Raw genomic sequence first — 27781 nt, forward strand, 5'->3', positions numbered from 1 at the left:
CACCTTATGCTGACCTTTCTCAATCTCTGCCCACTGGCAAAGCTACACAAAGAGATTTCCCCAACATATTTATCTCATCCAAAGCACACCTTAGACTTAATCCTAATGGCCTTTTCATTACCCTTTTAATTAAGCTGCACTGTGAGTGTTAAATGTCTCTCGGGAGCTTATGTCATATCTAACCTATACACGGTCATTTGGGGTAGTTAAGCCAACATTAAGCACAAAGTATAGCCATCAATTACTCATGTTGTTCTTTATCATGCTTGTTTTGCACAGTAAATAAGCTGAGACGAGCTCTCATTTACATAGCAGCCGTGCTCGTGTTGCAGGCATAGGGGAAAACGAATAAATGCAGGGTTTCAATATATTCAGTGATCTCATTGCAAATGCTGATTGTTTGAGTTCTTGGATGAATGAGAAATTGTTGATTGAGTAAACAGGGGTTTATTTATATTTTTAAGAAGCGATGCATGCAGGGTTTTTCAGACGAAGCTGAAATTAGCCAAAATTCAGAAATATGATGATAAATGTTTGACTTAATTGTTTTTTATATGTATATTAGATATGCAAAAATCATGAGGCCACTGAAGTTATTAAAGTCTGTGTAATATCAGTGTTATGAGCCGTTGTGCAGAAGTTGCAGTCGATTTGTTTTGAGCTCAGCACCTGGACAAGGAAGACACGCATCTATTTTGCGCATTATTCAAATAAATCTATCAGAAGATTACATTACTGATTACCGTTCAAAATGTGTTTTTTTCCCAACCTCGAGAATTCATCCACACGAGGAGGATAATTGTTATACATTGCCTGTTCTGTATGAATAATGGGATCTAATCAGAATCACTTCATAATCAAGCCCAAGAGGCATTTTCTCATGCGCACCAACAAGACAATTGTGGGAGCATCACTGATGTTTGTGGGATTCCCAGTAGATGGCAGTATTTCCTCACGTCCTCCTTGTGGTAATGAACGCAGGGGAGAATAAACCAGGGACAAAGGTCAAATAATATAAAATAGTGGTCACCGGGAGACCGGGGACTTTCTCAAGTGCCTAGTGGAGCTGCTTAGTGTGAGATCTGCCGGAGGAAAAGGCAGAGGTCCCATTTCCACCTCAGCAAAATGAAATCAAAAGCCCCTGGGATTTGAGGCTGACCTTCCTAGCTCCCACTGCACTTGAGTGATTACTGAAATATAAGAGACGGGATGGTGCAGAGCTGAATTGTCACATAATCCTTAACCGCAAAGCTACATAATCGCTCGAATATGAATTGTTTTACATGAATTAACAATTATTGTGTACTGTAATTAACATTTGCAGTGAACTGTAATTTGGAGTCTTTGGAGCGGATACAAACACAACACACGAGAGCATTATTATTACAAAGAAAACAAGTTGTTTCTGCGTTAGGAAACAGTGCTCTGTACTGTAAAGTGTAATATGAGGCTAAATGCCAAACTTGTTTGTTTAACGTTTCAGTGAAAAGGAATTCCTTTGGTTCGCTTCAGACCTGCATGCATTTTATTGGGTTGTGTGGGATTTGGGCAGGAAACCAGAGCTAATGCCCCCTCTCCCACTTCAAACGGATGCCAGGCACCCTTAAATGTCATGAGGTGGTTAGAGAGTTGACGGAGGTGGGAGGGAGCGGAGATTGAGGAGTGGGAAGCTCGGGCTTGCTGGGTGGAAGAGAGAAATCCAGCCACAGCGGGCTCTTCTCTGAGCTTATCAGCATGTGCTGGATGTAGCTTTATCGAGGCTGCTAAGGCAAACCAGATGCAGCGTAAGTTGCTCTGTGCCACTATGTGTCAGGTACAGCCTGGGTCAACCTGAGGCGCCTCAGCAGAATAGGAAGAGGCCAGTATACATTTCAAACTCACTGCAGATGTTCCCGACTAGTGTACAGTAGAATGTAAGCTCCCGCAGCTCATCTTTTTGACTTTGAAGACTTTAGCAGGTCTCATGTTGTCACTTCAGTTACTCACCCAGATGGATTTCTCCAAATTTTTTTTCTTTTTTTGTCAGATTGACAGCCTGCAGTAGTTTATAGCCGGGATATCAAAGCCTGCGAGTGTGTGTTCTCGGGTGTGTTGGTCACTGGGAATCCCATGTTCTCTTTCCAGCAGTAGTGTTTATAGGATTTTGCCTCATTTTCTCCAGTGTTAATTTATTTCCATGAAGGCAGCCATGACACATTCTCTCCTCTGCCTTCTGTCTCTGTGTGGCTTAACTTTACTGAGCTATGAATTTCTCTCCTCGTCTCTCTACCCCGAATGAAAGAATAGGCTAGACTGACTTCAGTTGCTGCTACATGGTTATTTTGACAGCGAGCGTGATCATGATTTTTAATTCCTCTCCCACTCTTCCTCCCTTTTCTCAGTTCTTTCAGTCTCCCACAGCCTTGCTATGAAGCTATAAGTGTCCACACCCTGCTATTGCATTGTTTTGTGGCTTTGGATAACTTCTCATTGTATTGTTATCCTTCCCAAAGTATGTCATTTTGGTTCATATGTGTCAGTGGGCAGATGAACATGTTGTGGCGCGGTTGACTTCAATTTCCCATGCCTGTGACTAAGCATTTCAAATCTCCAGCTTGCCAGTATCACGCTCCTCCCTCGCTGTGGGTCTGTTTGGCAACGAGAAAATACCATCTCTCTCATCATCTGGATTATATGGAGCTCATTTGGCTTTGATTGCAAAACCATTACGGCACAAATGTGTCGGTGACTGACCTGTGACCTTTCTCATCAACTGACAAGCCAAACTGGTCTCATCACTCTTCCTCTCAGGCTCTTTGGACCCTTGGGGTCTGGGTCAGGGTTTGGTAGTGTTTTTGCTGTCTTTCTGTCAGACTTGCATGATCCACTGCCACTTTACGAGGGAGAACGAGGCTGAGAAATGAGGCATTTCCGGGCTCAAGGGTTTATTCCTACAGCACAGTGGATTACATTACAAGTTAGAAAGGGGATGGGGGGGTGTGACTCATCTTTTTAAGAAATATTTTGCTCCGAACGCTGACCAGACGATCTTAGCGACAAACCTGTGCAGGCAGGATGCTTTTGGATGTGCCTGTACATTAGATCACTTTTGTAAGACTATTTCCAGCTCTATATGTGTTTTTAAAAAGTTGAAGCATGCACAGTAATCAGTCTTACATTGTGACACCCTCAGTAACTACTCTGGTGGATGTTAAAAGAAATGCTTATCACACATCTAGTGGAGTGAAACTGTCAGACTCTGTACTTCTTCGTTTTAGTTGAAAACAAAAGATGATATAAAACAGGGAAATGTAGTCTTTTCTTGTCTTACTTTTTTTTTAATAGCTGTTCCTCCAGGCATACATTGAAATACATTTCATGCTAATAAATACCAAAAACAAGCTGGTGCACACATGGTGAAAAACAGGCCTATTGCTATTTGATATTCTGAACTAAAAGGCAGCTGTCAACAACTTATGATGAATAGTGACATCAGTACAGTAAAAACAACAAAAGACGACATGGCATCTCACATTACTGGACAGTTTTAATACTGCTGTGTGTCATCATATGGCTATCACCCTGCGCTGAGGACGGGTTTTTGTGCTGCCCACGTCTCCCCCTGGGCAGCATGTTTGCTCCAGATCACAGCTGACCATGTGCTGCAGGGACGGAGGGGAGGGGAGGGCAGGCGGGGGCTGACGAAGGACGACGACTTGAATGCTGGGGCCCTGCCGCAGGAGGTCGGTCAGCTCTCCGTGTGTTGAGTTGACCACCGACACACCGTTCACCTCCACCAATCTGATAGCAACACACACACGCAAAGATAACGTGTTAGATCTTTATTTCAAGTTATGTATGGAGAAAAAAATACATCTTTGCAGGTAAATGTAAGACCTCGGCTTATGTAACACACAAAAAATGCTCTTGAAGAATTCACAACTCACAGAGCATTAAAATTGAAAAAGCTACACATTTACACAGAGCTCGTTAAAAGCCCTCTATTAGTTTTTCTTTATAGACACCCAGGTTAAACTTAGAGCAGCTCCTTGTATTTTTTCATTAGCTGTGTAAAGAGCATTGGCGCGAATGCTGCGATAAAGGAACACAAACAGCGAGCCTGAAAGACTCTTTTCAGCTACCGTGATTCTGTCACACAGACTTCTTTTTCCCCTGCAGTATTGTTTTAAATGATGGGCAGTGTCTCTAAGCACAGTTCGTACTCGCTGTAATTATATAATTTCTTAATTGCATGAAGTTCTTTTATCTGTTCCCTCTCACTCTCTTCTGCATCCAAGTATTATGTTATGTTGCTTGTTTTCTGATGGGTTGCCATCGCTACCACGCGCAGAGACAGAGTGAATGAATGAATGGGTGAAATGAGTAAGATGCTGAGCTCCGCTCTCACTAACTAGCGTTCATTTATGAATAAGTTTTTTGTTTTTTTTTTTGAGTCACCTGTCATCCACACAGAGCTGTGAGTTGTCCGCCTCGACCACCACAAGTCCGCTGCCTTCCCCATAGCGACAGGAGAAGCCATAACGGCCATCAGGGTTCTGGTTCTCCTGTACGACCAGCAGCATCACCGGATTCTGCGGTGACACCAGCTGGCTCAAGCTACCAATGGGTGAAGTCTTCTTTCGAGCCTTTTCCTGAAAGCAGAAAAAGAGTATTCCTTAAAGCAAGCAATCAGAGACAGCTTAGAGACAGATGGTTGAGATTTGAAGGCATTTGCACTGGAGTGATACAAATTTATTGCAAAATCTGCTGCGTCCCATGTCTCACTTACAGTAAATAGATACACAAACCCTGGGTAGTGAAGTCTCAGCCACAGCTGATTTTCAGGAAAGTTCGGAGAAGATCAATACCACTCAGTAATACTCATTTACAGACGGCCTCCAGCTTCATCATAGATTTTTACAAAATAATGAGAGACCATTCTCAGTATAGGGTTCAGGTTTCCTCTTCTTCCTCTGTGTAGGTTGCCAGCTATACAAAGACTGACTTCCAAACCAGCTTCTGTGCCAGTGAAACATGAAGCTAACTCAGTTACCATTTTCTTAAGATAAACTTGTAACTTCATTATTTCTGCTTCTTAGAAAACAAACTAAAAAGATTACAGATATCGTACGTGGAAATCTACGGGAGAGAAAGGCCCAGGCTGCGTCAAAGCCAGGAGACCACCAAGATGTAATGATTAGCTTGGGAAGCGATCGCACCACAAGTAGCTTGCAGGGATCCGAAATAACTTGTGAGTCCGACCGCTGAATTCCAATGTTCACTTATCCAGCCTCTTGGCATACTCCCCTCCCCCCCTGCATGGCGTGTGAATGCCTCGGAGCAATGGATGCCGCTTTTTCGGGGTCAGGGGTCAAAGCTAAGGCTTCTCTTTTCTTCAGACAAGTGGGCCAGACAGGATATATCCACGGAAACGCAGCCGAAGCCCCTCGAGGAACAGACTCTAATGCCCAGCGTTTTCCCTCTCGGCTTGCTCCGTTTTGGACGCACGCCAAGAACCCGAGGAATTTTCTCTTCATATTCTTCTTGTTTACCCACAAAAGCTGATCAAATCCCAGCCTACCTGAGCCAGACATGGAGCGCATCTCCTCCCCCACCAGACACATGAGCAGGCAATTAAAACACAAACAGAAAGATCACAAAGGTCATTCAGGTGGGAATCACTCACACGTCTGCTCGGCGACAAGAAATATTGCCGTATATTGCACGAATGCGACCGTTTAAAAAATCATCTGTGAAAGAGTTTTGTTTCAAACAGAGTGAGAAAAGATTCTCTGACAGGCTAAATAACATAGACGCAAAGTGGAAGGGATTATATTTCATTTGAAATGATGGGTGTTAGTAGATCTACATTCAGTCCTGTCACTGTGAATGCAGATGCCCTGGCTGTGCACAGAGCAGAGGTCTTACGGGAAAGAAAATGAGGGATAGAGAATTGGGAGACACTGTGACCACACTGATAAACCGCAGCTTGTACGATGACTTTGTCTACATAAAAAGCGGAAACACACTATCCGTTTCCTAAACTCGTGCATGTCACTGCAAAAAAATAGAAATAAAAGGTGGGAGATTCTTCTCAAAACGTGACCCACGCTCAAAGCGCGACTCAAGCCTGGGTGAAACATAATTCTCCCAACTTCCCCACTTTAATAATCTGTCTGAAGTTTTTGAGTCGTCCAAGCTAAACTGCTTATTTAAAGTCATTTCCTCCATTTGTTGTCGTTCCCCTCCTCCCTTCACTCTGTTTCTCTTTCGCCTTCCCCTTCGGCTGCTTTATTGATGCTCTCCAGTTGCAATAGATCCGGGAGATTAGACGGCCGATGATGAAATATTTCCTTATTGTCTGTAATGTGGGGCAGTCTACAAGACCAAACACAAGGCGGTCTGTTCCTTATTTGAACAGCAGCTCTATCAGTTCCCAGGCTGCTCCTCAGCTCTGACCTGTGTGTTAACTCTGATTAGGTCATATGATAAACATTAGCACTGCTGCTTTTCCCACAAACTCACCACCTAAAAAAGCGTTGCCTTGGGGTGGCAACGTGACACGGGGCACCTTTCAAAGCCGAAGCCGCGCGTGTCCTTTCATGGCACCTCGTTAGGGCTTCTCCAGCAGGATAAAAGGGCCACATTAAAAAAAAAAAAAAGTGGGCACCTCAGGGGATAGATGGAGATACTTTTACACACGCTGGCCCGTTTCGCCACTGCTCTCTCCAAGTGGCTTTTGTCACACGCATTCCATTGTTGGTATGGTCACAGGCTCTCGAATGTCAGCGCTAAACATCATTTCTCAGGAAAAAAAAAAAAAAGTGCATGTTCGTACAATGGATTTCACTCTGCATTGTGTACTCGTTCTCACAGCGAGGATAAGTGCGCAGCTTAATGAAACAGAGCAGACACTGTGTGTCACTCAGAGGACCAAAGTTAAGAGTCTCAGATATTGGCCTTCCACTTCAAGAGGCCAAGACCACCCCTCCCAGTGTTGTCTAATTCAGTCACCAGTCGGATCAAATGTGTGAACGTCACTTGTTCTGCAGGTAAATTTATCCTCTAAGTCTGGCTTCGATTTTTAGGGCAAAGGTCAGGAGCACGAGTTGCTCTGATATGGTTAGGGACAGCATGCGCAATGGCATGAAATTCCGAAAGCTCCAAATTTGACCTTTTTTTCTCCAGTAGCATTTTATTATCCCATACCACGCATGCCTTTCTCAATATTTAGAGTTGTTTTGGTGCAAACATCAGCTTCTCATTGTTTATTTTTAGCAGTGAAAACATTCTCTGACTCAGACCATAGAGCTTTCCCACATATTGGTGTAGCTGCAGTTCACATGCTGTTGATTAAAGTCCTGCAGGCCTTCGCTGTGCCAGTTAAACTCTACAGCAGCACTAAAAATAAATCGATGAAAGGTTCGTTTTATCAGCAGTACCTTAACGTGGCTTTCTTGCAAAGCGCTGTGGAGCTGAGCCGCCTGTCGACTGAGATGCACGATGCAGATTTCCTCCTTAAACACGTGGCAATTCAGTTTCATCTTTTCCAAGAGATGAACCTCCAACTGCCTGAAAAGCAAAGGAACCACATTTCGTGGAAGTTCAAGCTCACATACACAGAAACAAATGTGGTTCAGGTAAATGTCATTTACTACAGTCTCAACAGATCATTAACTACTACAACAGGTGCTTGTATTTCTAAATTGTACTTTGTCTCTGGAAGGTGAAAAAAGCTTCTTTTTTTTTAAGTATTTGTGTCGTTAAATAAGTTGCTAATTAAAGGTGATGGTCCTCCTACTTCTGCTTGTCAGCTGTGAAGTCGGTAATGTTGTCTCTGAGGGTCTGCAGGTTCTGCCTCTTGTCATGCAGTCTTCTGTTAACCAGCTCCAGTCTCTGCTTCAGCTCAGCAGAGCCGAGTGCATCAACATTCGTGTCTCCATCCATGCTCTTCAACTCTGAGCAAAAAGCTACCAGGCCATGATGGAGCTCTTGGACCTTTTGGGGACGTAAAGATCAACCAGATCATGATGTTTAATATTAATTGAGTACAATAATTTTAGTGTTGCACATTTTTTAAACACAGATATGGACCTGACGGATGACATTTTGTAGTGAGGCCACTTGTTGGTTTAGTTCCCTGATCCGCTCTTCTTTAGCCAGCTGTTTGCCTCGGATGTCATTGTTAATGTTATGATTTTCATCGGGGCTGTTCTCCTCTGGACTGTCTTGGGATGCAGAAGCAGTCGGTTTGTCCTACAATTTTAAAAAAAATCATACAGAAACTTTGTTTTGGTGTTTTTGCGTTTTATGCTGGACAGTTTATTATGATTGTTTTTAATCTACCCTTTTAACCAAGTGCAGTTCCAGCTGACTGCTCGCTGCTGCTGCAGATGATGATGATGATGGAAGTAGAGTCCCAATCTGTTGATCTGGTGAGAGCTCCTCCGGCGAACCTTGAAATTAAATCATATATTTAACACGTTTACTGCGTAAACAGTATGGCTTAGTGTTTTTGAATAACGCTGAATGAACCTTGCTTGTCTTTTAGTGTGAAGAGACTCTTGTCTTCTGTCATTCCCAGCATTTTGATGCACGAGTCCATAATCTTTCCCACTGTTGTTTCCTTCGGGGTTCTGAGATGAACTATTCGCTCTGACGCTGAAACACAAAAGTAAATCACAGGTAAAGATGACTCCTGTTTCATCCTCAGTGTCTGTTGCCTATGGAAACATAATTGAATATTTAACATTCACATCCATTCATTGCAAAGAGTGCGGACACTGAAGATCTTAGCAAACTGAGCTTTAGTACTCACCGTTGATAGTAATCTCTATTAGTTGAGCACTCCTCTGCACTGCGTTGTTTAGGCTGTTGTTTCTGTAGCAGAATTAGATTACCGGGTTAAAACGATGGATTTTTTTGTGTTTGTTTTGCTGCTTCTTTTAATTTCTTGAGTGGCTTCACCTCAGCTTCAAGGAACGCCGATTTGTATTCAAACAGCTCACATGAGGAGAAGACTTGGACTTAGTCATTGACACCAGCGTTGCAGTGAATGTCTCCACATCACCAGGCCCCAGTGATTCTGTTTAAAAAGGAAAACATCAATAAATTACATTGTTACATTGTTCATTGCATGAATGATTATTTGACATAGTTTGACATAGTAACTATACCGAGCAACGAGTCGATTCTCTGAGTCACCGTGCTGGGAGGGTGAAGCTCATGATAAATGGCTGACAGTAACTTCTCCCTGTCCTCCACTGTGCTAATGTGGAGGGTGTCCAGAGTATTCACATCTACAGACGCCATGTCTGCACCACACAGATTTGCCTCTGCAACAAGCATTTATTCATGTATCAGCTGATTTTAACAGCCATCAATAAACTGTAAACGGCAACAATCAAGACCTGAAAATCAAGTATTGTTAAGACATGTAATATTCAAAATGCAATCAAAACACATGCATCATATTTTAGAGGGCAGATACTATGGATAGTAGGCTGTTTGATTTAATCGACAGGACTTTCTTGAAGACGTTCCTCTTTTTATGCATTAGACACTGACATGTTTCAGTTTTAAGAGGTTTAATACTCTTATATCCTCATTTATTTTTTCATCTCAATTTAATAGCATTCATTAATTACAGTTTATTCCATCTACGCTAAAAATAAACCAATCTGCATTGTCAGTAGACGGTGTTTTACCTTTGATGAAAGGGATACACTTTTGTAGTCCAATACTGGTAAACCACTGGCACACCTCTTCAGTGTTCAGATCCCTGAAAGATTTGGCCACTTGCCTCTCTACATCCTGGGGAGAAGGAGAGGCTAGACAGCTGCTAACTTGTACCAGATTATACAAAGGCGTGGAGCAAGTGTTGTGTGAAAACACACCACACAAGTATATACACTCAAAAAATGACTCTTTGCCCTCATAAACAGGAAGCAGTAATTTTAAGTAAAGTGCAACTGGAGTATATTGAAGCAAAGGTTTATTTATTCAAATGGTTAAATATTAAGAAAAAAAAACATGCTTGATTCCATTACACTTAAAGATTTACACTGTACCTATGTAACAAATTGCATGGAAAATTTACGTGTAATCAAATTACTTAAAGGCAGCTTTTTGGACATTCATATTTTTTTGAGTGTATAGCATTACACCATACACACAAGCATCTATAAAGCATTGGTTATGAGTTTTGGCATACAGCTGTGTACTAAAAAATGTGTATATCTCTGTGTATTTAAACTAGAATGGTGAATTATCCAAAATGAAATCATATTTTTGTATTTTTACATATTAAATCTCCCTGGTATAAGTCTTGCACAAATCTGCTTTCCAGCAAGTTGCATAAATTTTGTAATAATTTTCACGCACTTCTCTTTAGCAACTCCTTGCTGTAGGAGTTTTATTATTTTACCTTCTTTGGAAAAATTGTTTTTCCCAAAAAATATTGACTGTTGGGGTGTGTACTTGGGCGTGTACTGAAAGCATAACTTTTCTTTGGCTTTATTTTGATATTATCTGACTAAAGCATGTGCTGCCCACACATATGGGCTTCTTGCTATGCTGCAAGTTCACATAAACAGCCATTACTGTGTGAAATAATTTTGCAAGGATGGCTGCGTTATTGGTAGTATGACTCCTCTGATATCATCTAACTGCTGCTGCAGCTGTGTTTTGGCTCATTCGTTTTTGATTCAGTCAGTTCTTTGCCATGAGGAGCCATGATGCATCAGGCACAGCTCAGGCCAAAACGTAACACTCTGCAATACTTTTACGTTCTTTTGTAATCTTGTTCGTGCAGTTATCACTTCTACTGAATTGCAGTCGTATTGATCTTATCTGTTTGTTGTTGTTGTTCTTGTTGTTGTTTTTTATTTGCACAGATCAGATCACTTTATTTCAACTTCATAAAGTGATCTGATTACTGTTTGAGTAGTTGTTCTGTACTGTTTTGGGGATTTTGGGGGGTCTTTTTTCAGTCCAAACAGTAGTAGCGGTTGGAAAATCCTGAGAGCAGGAAATGATGCACAAAGATGATTTTGACTCAAACATCTGGATGCAAAAAAGAAAAAAAAAAAACCCAACAACAAGTCAGTAGGTGGTAAAACATCAAGACATAACAATGAAATTCCAGACGTGTATTCATCTGAATCACAGCTTTAATGGAAATTAGTATGACTACGTTGGATATAAGGGTTTGGACATATTACACCAAAAAGACATATTTGTGTGTTTAACTGTAAACATGTTTTTTGTCAAAGACAATGAAATGTTTAGTTAAGTAGGGACCCTAAACACAGGTTTTTGTGTAATTGTTCCCTTAGTCAGATTTTTTGTCTTTTTTTGTTTTGTTTATGACATTCCTGGAAGAAAAACCTACAATGTCCCCTTCAATGAAAGCTTTACAGAGTAACTATGATTAAATATATGAAGTCTGCCTCGTCTGTGGGATTTCCCCATTATGTTGCATGACACAGCAAAAACAACATATTAAACCATGCAAATAATCCATAACGTCAGCACTTTTATGGCGCTCCAGCGTGAGATGTGGCTGCTTAAGATACATGTTGCACAATTGCTTAAATGACTGTTAATGCCTGGAGATAGCAAATACCGGACATGAGTGATTGGCCTTGAAAAAAAATTGTGCTTTCTTGTGTTTCGGCTAACACGTAGATTGCTAAGGATACAAGCAATCTTGCTTGGCAAATCCTGGACACAAAGACTAAAATCCTGAGACTATTTGTTGAGTCATTGCTTTGACAGATCAAGGGAGCTGGGAAATATAAACAGAGTATATTCTATAATTGCAGCAGCTCTGGGCTGTGTGCTGATGCCACCCTGAAGGCTCGGCTTTGATGATTTACAGTACCTTCTCGGAAAAGTTTCCATTCTGATCCTTAGAATGAGGCATATAGGATGCTGTGCAAAATACACAAAGAAAAACAGATGAGCTTCTTGTAAGGTTGTGTTTCTAATTAGTTGGAATAGTAGTATTATGTAGTAACAAAGCTTGCTTGGCCATATTATATTACCAGAGTCACCGACAGTTATTCGTCGCTGTCTCGGCGACCCCTCCTCTTCATGGTGTCGATCTGTGGTCTGAGTTAAACCGTGGAAAGTGGCACTCCTAGTCAGCCTGTCCTCGAGACTGCACGAACGAGTTATCGGCCTCTGTCAAGGAAAAAGCAGATTCCCTTTACAGTCAGTCTGTAATTTTGACTTCATACAGAGCATCTCTTGAGCAAAGGTCAGATATCTTAAAGTAGATGCTCCGTATATTACCTGAGTCTCGTTAAGCAAAGATGGAGACTATAGACTACAGAGTATAAAGCAATCATGAAAAAAAAACCTTTGGTTGATAGCCTTACCTTTTGGTGAGCAAATGTAGCTATCATGGTGGTGTGAGGAAGCGGGCAAAGTTCACGCTTGAGAATATCTGAGAAACCTAAGTCTCTGTTGGTCAGGTCATCTGCAAAAAAAAAGTCAGTCAATAAATGCAAAATTCATTATTAGAGCTGTGGGGTTTTTTTAAAAAAAGAAGAGGAAGAAGCAATTCAATCAAGTCCTTTTTCTTCCTTTTAAGCTAGTGTGTCCTTTTTCTGGCGCCCAGGTCACCAGGTTTATTTGCAGTGCTGATACTGGACGCAGCTAGATGGAGTTGCTGGGCAACACAGTAAAGTCTGTCTGGTTGATGACATGTTTCTCTGACAGCCCACGTTCTTTCCCACAGAAAGCGCATATTCTTCTATTTTCCAAATGTCACTTGGTCAGCGAGCAGATATGTTTATTATCTGCTATCATAACAAGCAAGATGAATGAGGCTGAGAATATGACATCAAAGCCTGGCTTTTTCAGGCAGCACAAGGCAGTGATGTGATTGTGACTACTCTGACTTAACTATATGTTTTGAGACTAAAGTGTCAGGACCCCTCTGAGAACTCAAAAACAGTAGTCTGTTCAAATAGATTACAACAACACAAAAATCTTTAACGCGTGTTTTTCATTTCAGGGGCCTGTCTCTGAAAGGCTGGTTTGACATGGATTGGGGTTCAGATGGAGTCAGAATCAGATAAGACAGCGTAATTGGTTTATGCGTGTCAGCAGTGGAATCTTGTCTGAGAGCTGGAGAGACAGTGGAGTGCATAGAGGGGGGCAGCGAGCTGGCACTCTCTTCATCACCTGGCTGCTCTTGAGTCACTCTGGGAAGGATCAAAAGTCTAGTCTGCTGCAAAGCAGATTCAGAACACTCAGTGCAAAACACAACCGCCTTGACTTGAACAGCCACCTAAGGAAAGTGATGAATCTTGGCTTAATGCGAAGACATGTAGGAGCACCACCCTCTAGCCGACCTCAGACATGACAGTGTGTCTTTGAAGTGCTGAGAAAATCGCTTCCAGTCTGAATCCATGACTTCTTTTCACCATGAATGGCAGAATGGGCACGAGATGGAGATGTGTCTGAGAATGGTAATGGAGGGTAGCTGTACCCCTCCTCCTGGCACAGCCAAAAACAATGCCAACAAAAACAAAGGACAGGGAATTTGGTGCAGGCTGAGGGACCCGGCCTGATGTTGCCTTAAAAGGGTGAAAACTCCAACAATGGAACGATGAACTTCATTCCTAGTCTGAGTCACTCCGTCGGGACACGTCAAAACACAAATAAGATGTCTTACCCTTGACTGGTTGGCACAGACAAACACATTGCATCCTTGCACCCACACCTGCAGTCACACTAAACGCTCCAAGTTTGTGCGTGCCAGAGTTTGGCAACTGTTTAAACACACACACAGGGTCAGTGACAAAGCAAAGCTTGAGATTCAGAACTTTTCAGCACATTTATGTAATGGATAGGCAAAAGCGATGCTTATCGTTTCCAGTGTTATTGTCCAGCTCTGGTTTGAAAAGAGAGTCATCTCTTTGAGAGAGGGAGGAGAGCATGCTGAGTCACAGGAACCCAAAACCTGGGAACGGCTTGACCAGTTACACACTGGGAATACACACACAATGGCCAAAAAGAGATTCCAACAAAGGGGAACTTCTGCAACTCCCCAAGGAGGCTTTCGAGGTACTGTAACCGTGTCAAATAATGCCTGCAATTTTAATGCGAACAGGGAGCTAAGATCAAAACCATGAGGCAGCACAGGAGCTTTAATGGTTGGATGAAGATAATCATCATCTGGTGTCATTTACCTCACACCTAAGTTTTTTTTTCTACAGCTTACAAAAAAGGTTTAAACACAACCACTTGCAAGTTCATGTCATCAAAACTCACCCAAGTTGTGCTCAGTAAATGGTAACAGATTTATTCCAGTGTTGAAGCTCCCTGTGATAGAGAAGGAAACAACAACTTAAATCTGCTTGAAATAAAACACGATAAAGGAAACACATACTTTTCTTTTGTTCTTTCTTTCTCTTTTGCCTCATTGCCAACTTTATATTTAGCTGTGCTCTATTTAGCCGTGTCAGCTCGTTACGTTGCAGGATGGAGCGGATGCAGAGCATGAGGCAGCTGATGCAACTCTGACATTTATTATTTGCATCTGTGCCTTTCCTTCTGTGATGCATCAAATGTGTTTCATGAGATCAGTCTGCAGTGCATTGAAAGTCTTACCTGGACGGAGTTTAATGCAAAAACACGAGATATTTTGACTTTGGAGTTTGGAGTATGCAACATGGAAACAGGACTGCTTTGGAGTTTTTGAAGGGACACTATTCAAAGCTAAGCTAGGTGGTCTCAGTGTTTTGGCCGGGCTGGGCTGTGCTACCTCACCACTGAAAACCCCCCCCAAAAAAATCCTTTGATATTAATCTTCTCATCCAACTAGCTCCTGGCAGAAAAGGACTAACTGTAGTGTACATTTAAATAAAACTGTTAGACTCACTTTTCTCCTGAAGCTCAGGGAGAGGAGCCACCTGGAAGGTGCTTCGGAAGAGCTCACCCTTAGTTTTCTCTTTATTTTTAATTAGCACAGCCTCTCTTTGTTCTCCAAGCTCATCCCTAAAGCCCCTCTCAGGTTCGACTTCACTATTGGCCGTACTCTCAGCCAGTACACATACTTTTTTTGGCTTCTCAGTCTCCACACTCTTTGTTTTATCCTCGTCCTGGTCACAAGCAGCAACGCTTCCACCGATGCCAGTTGTGTGTGTCACACTTTCCTCTGAATTCATTTCAAAGAATTTATCAATCTCTGCAAAGTCAGAGGGCGTAGGTGGAATCAGATTGATGACAGGTGGTGTCAAAAGGTTTTCAGGATCCAACTCGCTTCCAGACAACACTTCATCCTCTTGCTCATCATCTTCTCCATTGCTAGAAGTGACTGCTGCTTCAGCCTGGGGCTGTACAGAGAGTGAAGACAGAGGCTTCAGTCTTTTCTTTTTCAGAGCTCTTGAGCAGGCATACACAGAGCTTGCTGAGCGAGACATGCTGTTCCTCGGGGTCAGAGAGTCCTCATCAAACAGGCTGAAGTTAGTGTTAACTATTCCCAGATCCTCCACTGTAATCTGGATAGTCTCCTTCTCACCTGATCCCCGTTGATCCGAGTGTGCATGCAGAGGGGCCCCATTAATCTTTTTCTCCTGCTTCCTCAGAGGATCCTTTTCACCACGCAAACACGAGCAACAGAACAGCCTGCCCGAAAAACATTGAGGGCTCTTTCTCCACGGGCACCTCCGAGCTCGTTGTTTTACTGCATTTGCTTTTGCCATGCCTGTGACTAGCTGCTGATTATACTACTAAGCACACTTATTTCACAATAACCAGCTCAGCTTCTGTGGACTGAAATAAGACAAGAAACCGTCCCGTCCTTTGGTATAAAATGCTGCTGTGTGATAAAAGCCATAGTGCCTGCACTCAGCACAAACACCCGGCTACAACATATGTTGCTTAGCCACCAATTCATGCTCCTCAGCTTAGGTGTACACTTGAAATGAATGCCTGCCTTAATCAGCACGCTTTGATATGATAAGCAGTTCAGATAACCTCTTGTTTCAGAGGACCTCGGTATTACAGCGGTGCTCGTCACAGCCTCGTAACCTCCAGTGGTGCCTGGCACCGTGATCTTGATACCTGATACATCAGATCGGATCTTGGGGCAGTTTTGTCATGTTTAGAGCAGTATATAGGGGTGTTAGTGAAACATATCAAAGTAATATCCACACTGGCCATGACCCAAGGTGATGAGATGATAACTTTTTTTTTAATGGTTTAGTATATCTTTAAATATGTTGTAAAAACACATTTATTTATGTATGTGTACATATATGCATGTATATATATATATGTGTGTGTGTGTGTGTGTGTGTCTAGTGCAGATTGTTATATTAATATGAGGCAGTGTTCAGTTTCTCTGGAGGTCATCAGTCAGTGTGTTTGGACACAGGTGAGAATATGGGCTTGCGGATGCTTGGCTCATACAACCCGTATGGCATCGGATGACATTTCCTTCATTCCACAGGCCCAGTCCTGTTCTCTGCTACTTGATAAATCATCCAGCATCAGCTTAAAACCATTTTACCACACCACCCACATCGAAGGCTTGTATGAAAAGATGATATGCGTGCTTTTTTTCTCACGCCCATACAGTGAGATGGGAATAATTACTCCTCCCTGAGTACCCACCTCTCACCTTTCCTGGAGCGAAAGGAAGCCACTACTGTTTGTTTCTTTGATGCTGTTTCTGTTTGCGTCTCACCTTTCAAGTTTCAAGGTGTTTATTCACCTACAATTAATGAAATCCCAGTTTAATATTCTTTTTTTTAAAATCTGTGATAAAATTAATTGTATCGACCATATTCAAATAACAAGTTCAACCCAGTAAAGCTCCAATAAAACTGGATTTTTGCTTTTGGTAATATTCCAGAAATTATTTTTTTTAACATAAATAACAGAAGTTTGAAATGATTTCAGTGTGAATCCAGTTGACTATTGATAGGCTTAGCGCCAAGGTGAAGACTCTTTGTTGCTTTCTGGTGCTTTTATATTGCATCACTCAAAGACGCTTATGGTAGTTTCTACTGGAAGAAAGGTAATCTAAAATAAGCAGCCTGACTTTTGCTTTTAGCTGCAGATGAGAATGTATATGGTTAGTTTTCCTCAGATATGAATATGACAGCAAAGCTACAAAGCACAGAACCAAGCTGAGAGCTACTGGCTCTATAGACATTAGACAAAATGACATACTTTCCACTGTTTTGGGGGTTAAAGATTTATGAGAAAATAATATAAAATTAATATAAAATGGCACAAGTTGGTGTGCATCATCAGAAATATGCAGTGCTTTTATGAGGGGAACTAGAAAGTAGGGTCTCTGACATAATCACTATCAATACTTCAAGCCCAACAAAGGGGGGCAGTGGAGAGCAGTTGCACAACGCTGACAGGACAGAAAACAGAGCCCACCACTTCTTAAAAAGGACCTCCACTGGCATTCACAAGTCTGGATAAAGTTAAACCACACAAGTGCTTTTCATTCGCAGCCTAGTGCGGCTGGCTTTCATGATATCTTGATCTGGTATTTGCAAGAATATCAAGTTTTGTCATAATCCTTTTTACATGTTGTTTGAATATACCTAAGCAGTAGGGGAACGAAAAGATATATGTAGGATTAATGTTCCGTCTCCTTTATATGGGTTGTGTTTGAAATTAGCTGAAAATCTGCGACCTTACTGGCAGATTTATGAAAAATGAGTTCCTTATGACGAATGCTGAGAGACAGTGTAAGTGACAGAGCAGACAAAGATGAATGCTTTACAGCTGCTACAGCCTGGGGCAAAAAAGTGGGAGAGATGACTGAGACAAATATGGAAACCCAACCGTCTGCGCTCCCTGAGTGATGATATAAATTCCGAGCTACTCTAATTATTTGTCTTTAACTTTGCCTCTTGGGTTTGTTTGACGTTTTCCTTACATTCATAAAGTTACATCACTTAGTCCTCATCGCTCTCTGTGAGTTAGCCTACATGTCCAGACATAGGTCTGTGAGCATCTGAGCATGCTCTGAGTGTTTTTTTTACTGGCCTCGCAACCAGAGAGTGGTAAACTCCGGGCATCCCCGAGACGACCGTGAAGCCAACATCAACACCAGCCCGCAGCACTGGGAGGGCGCCTCTCTAAAACGCCCTCACCTCTTGCTCGGCTGCGTTTCTGTGAAACATGTTGAACATTTCCTGTGACAGTCATGTTTCCATACACATAGGCTCTGTGTCCATACTGTGAACATGACCCTGTTTGGTCATACAGAGCACTCACACGCACAAAAAAAAGGAAAGTGAAAGAGTATTTTTCGTGACTCTTTTTCACAGAAAAGGAGAATGGTTCAACCGGTCCATAATTGCATTTACTAAACAAGACGGCAGTGTGAGTCACTTTCCAGGGGCAAGGAATGTCACATCTTCCTGTAAAATCAGGATGAACGGAGTGAGTTATTTCATCAGAATAACATCCACTGAGCTGTCTTTATATTGTGAAGGATGCTGAGTGGCCACACAGGGGCCAAACAATGTGGCGGCATTCGGGAACCATCGATGTTGGGGGAGGTCTACAAAAATAATCCTATTCATTCAAGGATGTTGAGTTCCTAAATCAACACATTGCAAACTCTGAGCCTTTTCGCCATCGTGTTTCTCTTCAGCAGATGCATCCATTTTGCTTACGTAAACCATCCTGTTTGTGCTCGCCACCACCAAACCTCTTGGAAGTCATACAGAGTGAGCCAAATATTTGCAGTTTCCCCTGTGGCGGATACCTAATAGCATGAGAAAAGAAGTTCAGACGGGGGAAGAAAAGGGCAGTGACCTTGAGAACTTCTGGGCTGAACTTTCCCCTCCATTCCCCCCTCCTCGCCAACCAGCGCTCCTCTCTCTAATCAATTACCGTTGGCAGTCAGGAGACCACCAGTGATTAGCAACAGCAAGGCAGACGTGGGTTGGTGGGGTGGGGGGATTGCGGGATGTGTGAGGCTGGGAGGGTGGCATGTGGGGGTGGGCGGAGGGGGGAAGAGAAAAAACTTCCTCCGAGCAGCTTTGATCAAAATGCTGCCTCAAATAAAGCGTAATGCATACCCGCCGGTTTAAATGATGCTTGAAGAGCTTTATTTATTCACGAGAATGAAAGATGACATCCTTTTGTGTCCCGTGTCTCAGTCAGTTGCACGTGAGCAGACGGTTGTAGATCCCCGATATTGTTTGCACTCCCATCCACTCAGCTGAGACTGACAGACCCAAGACAACAACAGAGAAACACCACATGTAAACACATATCTTTTTCTTTTCAGTTGTTCAGGTCTTTGAAGCAGGAGGGAAATAATTTACAGGCTCCTTTTTTTTTTAATGAGAATCTGCGCCGTTCCCACGCCCAGTGTGGCAGGAAAGCTTAACAAAATCATTTGTCTTAGATTGGCTGATTGGCTGTCTGGAATCTGAGTGTGTCTTTGACGGTGATTGAAGTTTAATTTGATGAGAGGAACTCTCCCACCACACCCACCCACAACTGCCCTCCTCACACTTTTACTCATTTGCTCTCGATTTCTCACTTTAATCCTGCCGTGTCTCCCCTGTGCATTTATAGGTTTATCCATTTTTATAGGGCGAAGGTAAGGCTGAAGGAGAAAACCTGGCTCACACGGCTGTAAACTGCAAAAATGTTTGCGTCATTAATCTTCCCTCGTGGGGTAAAACAGTGAGAGAGCGTTTATGTGTCAGGAGTAGGGGTGGATGAGAGATATAAACAGAGAAAGATTAAATAGGGAAAGATAAGAAAGGCAAAAAAAAGGGATAAAAGATAGACGTGAGCAGGAGAATCGGGGTTGTAACTCAGCAGATTGCAGCGGTCTCACACAAACCTGCTTTACACGATGTCGCTTCCTCTGGAGCTCTCTGCGGCCAACCTCTTTCTCCAACTCTCCCTGCACACAATTAATGGCATTATGAGCACTACTGGAAAGCTCAGCTAAACAGTTGTGTCTCTGATTTTCCCATGGGAACACCATTTTGTGTTGAAGCCAAGCTCTCTGAAGCAATACAGTTATCTCTTTTCACTGATGTGGTCCGGCGGGAGCTACGCTGTCGAGATAGCGCGGAGGAAATAAAGCAAGAAATAAAATTAAGCTTTATCTGTAAGTTCAGATCGAGATACATCACCGGAGCAGTGCAGGCTGGACTCTGACTGGCAGTTCTGGAATCTGGTCCTTTTCATTGTATGCTGTGCTGACTTTGTCTCTGTCATGAGATGTTTTTCACAGCCGGACAAGTACGGTCACTGTGATGTCCCCAGCCAGAGCATCTGAGCCTCATCAGGCAGGCATTTCAAAGCTGCTGTCATGGGTATTTAGAAAGGGGCAAGCCGAGGACAAAGGCCCACTATTGGCAACTTGTCCATTTGTTCTCCCTTTGAGGTTTCCTAACGACGTCTCTGCCCTCATAGAAATCACTGCAAATTAATTTTAACACTCAGTGAAAAGACAGATTAGTGCCGAGATGGTGGCACAAAGGGTGTTAAAGACGACGAGGGACGTGCTGGACCACAGGCCATGCGAGGGACATGTTACCCACAGCTGCCAGCGTTGACCTATTTTCACCAAACCAGCTTAAAGATTTTTTAGCATCCTCTATTGTGCAAAGACCTTGCAAAGCACACGCTGAAGTCTTATCTGCACGACCCCCTTCGGGCACTGTGCCCTTCGATGGCTCTCGTAAAGCCACTGATGGGGGTTTTAATTAAGTGTGGCAGGTGATTAGATGGTCCATATTTATCTGGAGGGCGAGGGGCAGATGTTGCAAGAGACGACCACGGGGTGAAATAGCTTCATAAAGAATACAAACAAGAGCCCAAACTATTGTGGTGGAGACTTTAGTCACAGACACGACCCTCACTCTTAAACCAAGAGAGAAAAGTGATTTCAGATTCAATTATCTTCTTTGCAGGAGGAAATGGTGAGCAGATGGCAACAATAGTCACGGGCCTCAGCCCGATCAGCGCTGTTCGTGGACGTCTTTTCTTTGCAACAAATTTACCGTGGCCTCATGAGGTTTTCATTGAAGTGTTAGCACTAGGAGGTGAAGCTTGCCAACAGGTCAATGGCATTATAGATATGACAGAGGTCCAAAGCTTCAGAATAATTTTAAATAACCCTTTCAGACACCGTGTGCGTTTTCTATAAAAGATTGGCTTTGTCTGTTTGCGTTTTCTTAGCCTGATTTTTTTTTTTGGAGGGGGGACAAATTGTCAGCATGTGGTCGAGTGAGAAAAGTTATCCTTCTTAATGCTATGAGTCATCGAAAATAATATAAATTCTAGTTAGCCATTTGCAAGGATTTGTTATTGGTTTTGACTGAGTTGACAAATTGATAGTTTATACAGTTCATGGGAGAAAGTTCTGAACACAAAGGCTTGAAAGCAAGTCTGAATTTGTCTGCTGACTTAAGCTATCGGAGCAGATTAAGAAAGATATTTGAATGCTGATCAAGTTTTTTTTCACACAGATAAATTTCCTCCTTTTAAGGACACATAAATCAGATCTTTTTCTCTTCTTTTTTTTTTCGAAAGGCACTGACCCCTCTGAGAGAGCTACAGGCGAAACTTCTAATTAAATTCATGTCATGGATGAATGAGACGGGAATGTGTTTACTTTTTGGAAATAGCCGTGAATAAAACAAATGGGACTAGAGAGAAATCCTGCAACTTTTAAAGACTAACAAAGAGTAAAGAAAGATTCAGAGAGCTCTAACAGACAAGTCATGTGAAAGGCCGTAAAGTGCGCTACAAGTGTGTATGAACCACACTATTATACTGTGTGTAGTCGTACTGTATACTGCAGAAGTATATCTGTCTTTGGTTTGTCTTAACAAGGGGTGAAACCTAATAAACAGTGGCTGAAATATAAACAGCAGCCAGTTTTCAGTTTAATATTTATTGTGTATTATTAAATTGCTATTGTCTACATGTTTTCATTTTTTGCCGTATGTCCATAGATAGTTCCAGTTAATGAAAAAAGCTCCATTACTTGCAAGTCTCTGCTCTGTTTCATCTTGCATAGGTGTCTGGGAGGGTGTGGTTCACATCAGTACAAGAGAACAGTAATTTGAGTTTAAGGTCTGTGCTCCCTGTATATCTCCCTATAAGCAGATTTTTCTATATATAAGACTGGTTTCTCCACTTTACTGTGCCAACCTGTCTGATTAGTACAGCATGTCCTATGCTACAAAAAATCAATAAAGCATGTGCTGTTACAGCTGATATGTTACTTTCCCTTCTCTGGCACATTTCCCTTCAGGACTTGTAGTCAGTTTGTCATGTTTTTAACTTGTTTTTTTATTGCGTGTGTACATGGGTGCATATTTAGTTGGATATATCTCAGGCTGAGGAGAAGCCCACTGAACACTGGAAAACAAACAAAAGACTGCACAAAATCTTTGTCCAAAATGTTAAGGAAGCAAAGGGCAGGGCACTTGCACACTTTTTTTTCTATGTCAGTCTAACAAAAAAGCTACAAAAGCGCCACAAAGGCCGCCTTTGAGAGCACAATATTAGAATTAATGACTTTAGCAAAACCCTGGAAACACAATGAGATCAAATGTACTGTGTACATATAAATCACCTATGGCAGGCACCCCGTGTTCACGCACATTTGCCAACATTTGAGGAAGCAGGGCTGTGATCGTTTTAGTCTTCACGGACTGAAGTGACGACAGAAACCTGAACCTTCGGCTGAATTAAAGAGGAGGCAGCACAATAGTTGCTCATTTCCTGCTTCCTGCTCTTTCAAATGACCACAAGCGCACTCATCTTTTTGCGGCGATCAGAATTTACATGACACAAGGCAGCTTTTTTTCTTCAGAACTCACAGCGTCCTATTATCAAAAATGCTATTTATGTCATCCTTGCACAGGAAATGATATGTCGGAAAATTACATGTGTGGTGGTTTATCTTCTATAAAAAAAACTGTTTAGAGGGGAAAAAAACTATCATTTGTCTCAGATATCATGAAGATGCATAGGTTTGTCCATTTTTTTAAACCGCTTGTCCTAAACAGGGTTCCACTACATGTAGCGTGTCCATTGTTCAGTCACCTGGCATGCTCTGGAAACTTGGATCAATTTGGTGTCAGTGCTCTACCCTGCCACTCGTATAAGCTCCTCGGGTGTGAGAGGGGAGTATTTGTGTTCTTTTCCTCCTGTGCTGAAGGTCCTCTCAGGAGGCCATTAATGCTGAATGTCTAGTCATGCTAGACAGCAGCAGGCTGTTTTAGTACTCGGGTTGCTGAAGGTTGCTCTTTCACCTTGACCCCAGTGAAACAGGAGACCATGAATGCTGCCTTCCTCTGTTTCTTCAGATAGCAATATCAGGGGGTTTTTTTACGTGCTATATTCTTTACATTTTTGAGTGTATGTTGTTCTGCGGCTCCTTTTCTGTCTTTTTCTCTCTAGGTCCCCTTGTTGTTACTGAATGGAATAAAGGATTAAGCCTCTGGCCTCTTATATTCCACTGTTTGTTGTTTCAGCAATATTGCTGCTGGGAACATGCGCTTATTGCCTCCAACCTTTTTTTCTATGACAAGCAGAACACATTTCTAGCTATACAGCAACTAGTTTGTCACCAGACTTGCTGTAGAGCTTTAAGAGAAATGCTGACATCAGCAGTGTGAAACAGGGTCTTGACAGCCAGGCTCAACGTCTCCCTAAGGCTGTTGGAGCACAGGAAACTAAAATCCATACAGCTTTAGCAAATAGCAGACCGCTGTGGCTCTGAAATAGACAGCAGATCAGATTGAGGGTCAGCTGGTAGGTCAAAAGAATGGAACAGGTCCATGGTGTCAGTCTGATTAGGACTTATATTCTTTCACAAAACCACATCCACGGCTCCGCCTCGCCTCATTCCGGGGCCTGGGTCGAATGCCGGGGAATCTGATGGCAGACAGGAAGTCCTTATTGTACTAGCGCAGAGATCCCGGAGCCAGACAGCATACAGGAGCGATGTCATCGATGGCCGGGCCCGGCATATCTTTGTGCTTGCTCACCGCGTAACAAAGACGTAAATAAACACTGTTACCCCCACTGGTCTTCAACTGTCATTTCAATTAGGCAGAGTCGTCATCGAAAGCTGCGGCCTCTGTTTTTCACAGCCACGCCATTACCTCTGACCCCTGCGGCTCGTGCCCGAGGTGATTTTCTTTATTAGTCCATGGGGTCAGTATTTAGCCCCGTAGCCATCAGTAGCTGGCTGAAATCTGCAGAGTCAACACTCTGCCTTCCTGGCTCTTAGTTGCATTAGCACACTGAAGCCCCACAGCCCTTCCACTCCCACTCCGCAAACATCCTCCCTAAGGCCAGATAACATCTCTGTCCTGTCCATTCACGAGCCAGCCAAAAGCCTGCGCTCTGAACCCGGGGAGCTGAACATGTCAATGTAGGGAAGCTTTCTAGGAAGCCTTTTCAATTAAAACGTGTGAGGCTACACAACAGTACAAGCAGTAAACAGTTTAGAGTTGTTGTCAAGATAAGAAAACTCTGACAGCTTGTAATGGCTAAAGCTCACTGCATGATTAAACTCGTTTGGTGTTCGGTGGTTGCTAATTAATCACTCACCTTGAATGTTTGTATAAATCCAAATACAGCGTAATAAATCTTTATTGATGTAAAAATGGCAAAAGCAGGCACAGAGGCTATAATCTAGGTCATATTATACTGGCTGTCAGGAGGGTTTTTTTTTTCCCCAAAACTCTCAGTGCAACCCAAACTGAAGCGAATAAGTTAACAGAGCTGTGACCAAATGCTACATTTTCCAGGAAGCCAAGCCTTTGGGATTGAAACAGTAAATGTTTTGTTACTGACAATAAATCATGACATTGTTTAATTAGCATCCTTCAAATTCTCATTCATTGTGGTGTGCCTCTGAGATGTTTCCTTCTTTGGCTTTTATTCGCATATTTCTCAAGATATTCCACCCATCAATTTTGCCACTGAGAGAGAGAGGGGGGGGGAGAAAGAGAGATAGACGCAAATGGCAATTATGGAGGAGGGAAAATCTGGTGAGGAATAAAATGGGCCGTTGTGATAATCCTCTAAAAGGGATTTACAATCCCTACGAGATAAAGAAACAGTCATTTTGCTTATCTATTGGGGGGGGTTTTCCGCGTTGCACATTTTTCGTACTTGAATGAAAGTGTTCAAAAGTGTTCATCAATTACAACTTCTAATGCGTATAAAACTCTGAAGCTCCCATTTAAACATTGGTATCAAACTGTCCTCTATTCTGGCAGACACAGCCTACAACAATGATGAACTCCCTGTTCTGCCCACTCTGTTCTAACCCCGAGGTTCACCTGAACCTAATCTCTCAGGGAATCTTAGCTATACAAAACTCTGTCAACCCGAGTAAGACGATGCCTTGTTAGCGGTGGTCCCTAAAGAGCATCAGAGACAATGGATCAAATACAAACCAAAATACAAAGAGGCTTTGAAGTATTGTTGTTAGTCTCTATTGCTCATGCCCACCATGACCCTCTGCTCCACCTCTCCTCGCTCGGTATCCAACCCAGTGAAAGTGCCTCATTCTAAAGGAGGAGGGGAACTCTGATTTGCCTATCTCATTTACCTGTGACCTAGATAACAGTGTCTACTCAATGAATGCATGTTAGTTTAACAGCCTTCGCTCTGGCTCACTAATGTTTTAAAACTCTGATAAAAGTTCTGTTTCCTGGAATTCCCCTGCATCCATCTGACTGAAGAGTCATAAAACAAATGCAGTTTGGAAACCATGGGCGTGTAGGTAGATCACATTCACTTCCGAGCAAAGAGTACGATTTTGAAAAAAATAGAGATATTACATGCAGTGGGATTACATGCAATCCATATGATTACCTTTTACAATGTAAAGAAAATCCCACGCATTTGTCATCCTTTTGTCGTGTTTATTTATTTAATTTTTTTGCATAGTTCTGCTCTCTTTTGTTCTTGCCTTTACTCACCCATTAAAAACATGAGCCATGAAACATTAGACGATTAGTCATCCACAAACCCCTAAGATACAAGTGTACTCGGGAGAAAAGGCTTTGCAAATTCAAAAGATTTCAGCATTTAACTGTAACAAACTCATAACTTTAAAAAAAAAAAAAGTCATAAAGATTTCATTAAGGATATTCAGAAAGGAGCCGTGCACTAATAAATGTCGAAAAGCAACTTGGAAAACGAGGCGTTTATTTGTGTGTAGATATTGCAGAGCGCTGCCAGCTTTCACGGGTAACACAATAAAACAGTCGAGCAGTGCTACAGAAATCTTTCATGTTTCCAAATGTTTGAAAAATGGGACTTTCTTTTGCAGGAGGAATCCCAGGGAATCTGATCCTTGGATATCAATCTCTGTCTGCATGATAAAGACACTGATGACAGAGGAGTTGATCACTAGCCTAGGGTGGGGTCCATGCATATTTGTCTGCAGTTCTACAGTAAATGCTGCTGTCTCCACCCAAACTCAAACCACTCCACAGACTTGTCTCTCTTCCCGAGCTGTCTGCAGACATCAAGTCTAACACATTGTACACAGCGCATTTACCTTCGTTCCATCAAACATTTCCATGAGACAGGACCACGTGGAGCCTTGGCTAATGAGAAAACAACATGTATGTAATCAGCTCGAGAGAACAGTGGGGGGAGTTCTGCAAACCTCAGTAAAGCTATCGCTGGCAGGGGTTGCTTATGATATGGGCCCGTCAGTTTCTGCCAGCTGGCACCGAGGCCCTGGCAAAACCGTCCCTGGTGGTTAATGGATCATAAAGGTTTGCTGGGAGCCGCTTCACAGCTCGAGTTGATTTAGTAATGTAACACAAACCCATTAGTACTGCCTTTTGCTGCAAGCGAGCATGGCGTTTAGACTCCACACAGCAAAACACAGACTTTTAGCTCTTGTAAATCATCATGGCTGGGCAACTCTCACTAAAAAAAGCTGTAACACATTTCATCAGAAAAAGTGATAGAGCTTATCACATAATAACTGTAAAATTATTGGCACGCCTAAGGCAATTAATCTTAACTGCTCCATGTTAAACTGTAGGAGCAATTTCCTAACCATTCAGTCCACAAAAACAACCCAGTAAATTCAAAATTAAGCCAGCATTAGTAGCTCATTAGAAGGAGAAGCGCTCCTTCTTAACACTCTACACAAGCCCTGAGTCAAGAAACGAAAGACGAGTGCATTAAAATGAAACGGAAGGTTCACTCTTACCTTAATATGAACAAAAACAACTATTCCATGAGTGTGAAGTTCAGCTGTGGAACACAAGGAATATGTTATTGGATGCTTACTTTCTCTGTTTAAAGACAAGAGACACACTGGAGATGGTGTGTTTGCACGAGGACAACCCTGGCCAGCTGACAGAGGGGATTAAACAGTATTAAGAGTGTCCAGATGCATTTGTTCAAACTAATACGCTGACATACTGACACACTGCACTGGAGAATAAACAATGAACAAAACCATTTTCATTGTTTCAGTACTCAAAACCAGGGCCCATCCTTTCACTGCCCCATGTCAACATTGCACATTGGATCTTGAATCCAGATTCAAGAGGATGCTGGCTACTGTAGCTTGAAACCTTGGTTTTCTACATGCGCCTTGTATCCTTCATTTGTCTGTAGCACCGTTTTTGTTTTGTTTTTTAAAAGCTGATTATAGTCGGCCAGATGGGCCCCAATGCCCACACCCAGTCTGTCAGTGTTACAGCTCCTCCCCCCCAGTGAATTATGCACATCTGGATGAGCGGATGAAAAATAGAAACAAACTGGGTCATGTCTGTAT

The 27781-nt window shown here is 42.4% G+C and overlaps 1 protein-coding gene across 2 annotated transcripts; it reads right to left on the minus strand.

The window, feature by feature from the left end:
• Positions 1–3189: 3189 nt before the first annotated feature.
• LOC102776251 (uncharacterized) lies at positions 3190–27308 on the minus strand. 2 transcript variants are annotated; one of them, XM_087849768.1, is made up of 16 exons: positions 14876–15698; positions 14266–14316; positions 12363–12463; positions 12027–12165; positions 11864–11913; positions 9687–9792; positions 9156–9314; positions 8947–9064; positions 8798–8859; positions 8515–8640; positions 8326–8435; positions 8074–8235; positions 7781–7977; positions 7422–7551; positions 4438–4631; positions 3190–3780 (listed from the first exon to the last, which is right to left on the minus strand). In XM_087849768.1, exons 1-16 carry the CDS (start codon positions 15696–15698, stop codon positions 3546–3548), a joined length of 2763 nt encoding a protein of 920 aa, XP_087705894.1. In that variant the 3' UTR covers positions 3190–3545. The 2 variants fall into 2 exon arrangements, with proteins under 2 accessions (XP_087705894.1, XP_006807022.3); XM_006806959.3 differs by lacking the exons at positions 14266–14316; positions 14876–15698 and adding an exon at positions 27209–27308.
• Positions 27309–27781: the final 473 nt, after the last annotated feature.

This window comes from Neolamprologus brichardi, chromosome 13, assembly GCF_056152115.1.
Source record: "Neolamprologus brichardi isolate AB-2024 chromosome 13, ASM5615211v1, whole genome shotgun sequence".
In the NCBI taxonomy this organism is placed as follows: domain Eukaryota; kingdom Metazoa; phylum Chordata; class Actinopteri; order Cichliformes; family Cichlidae; genus Neolamprologus; species Neolamprologus brichardi.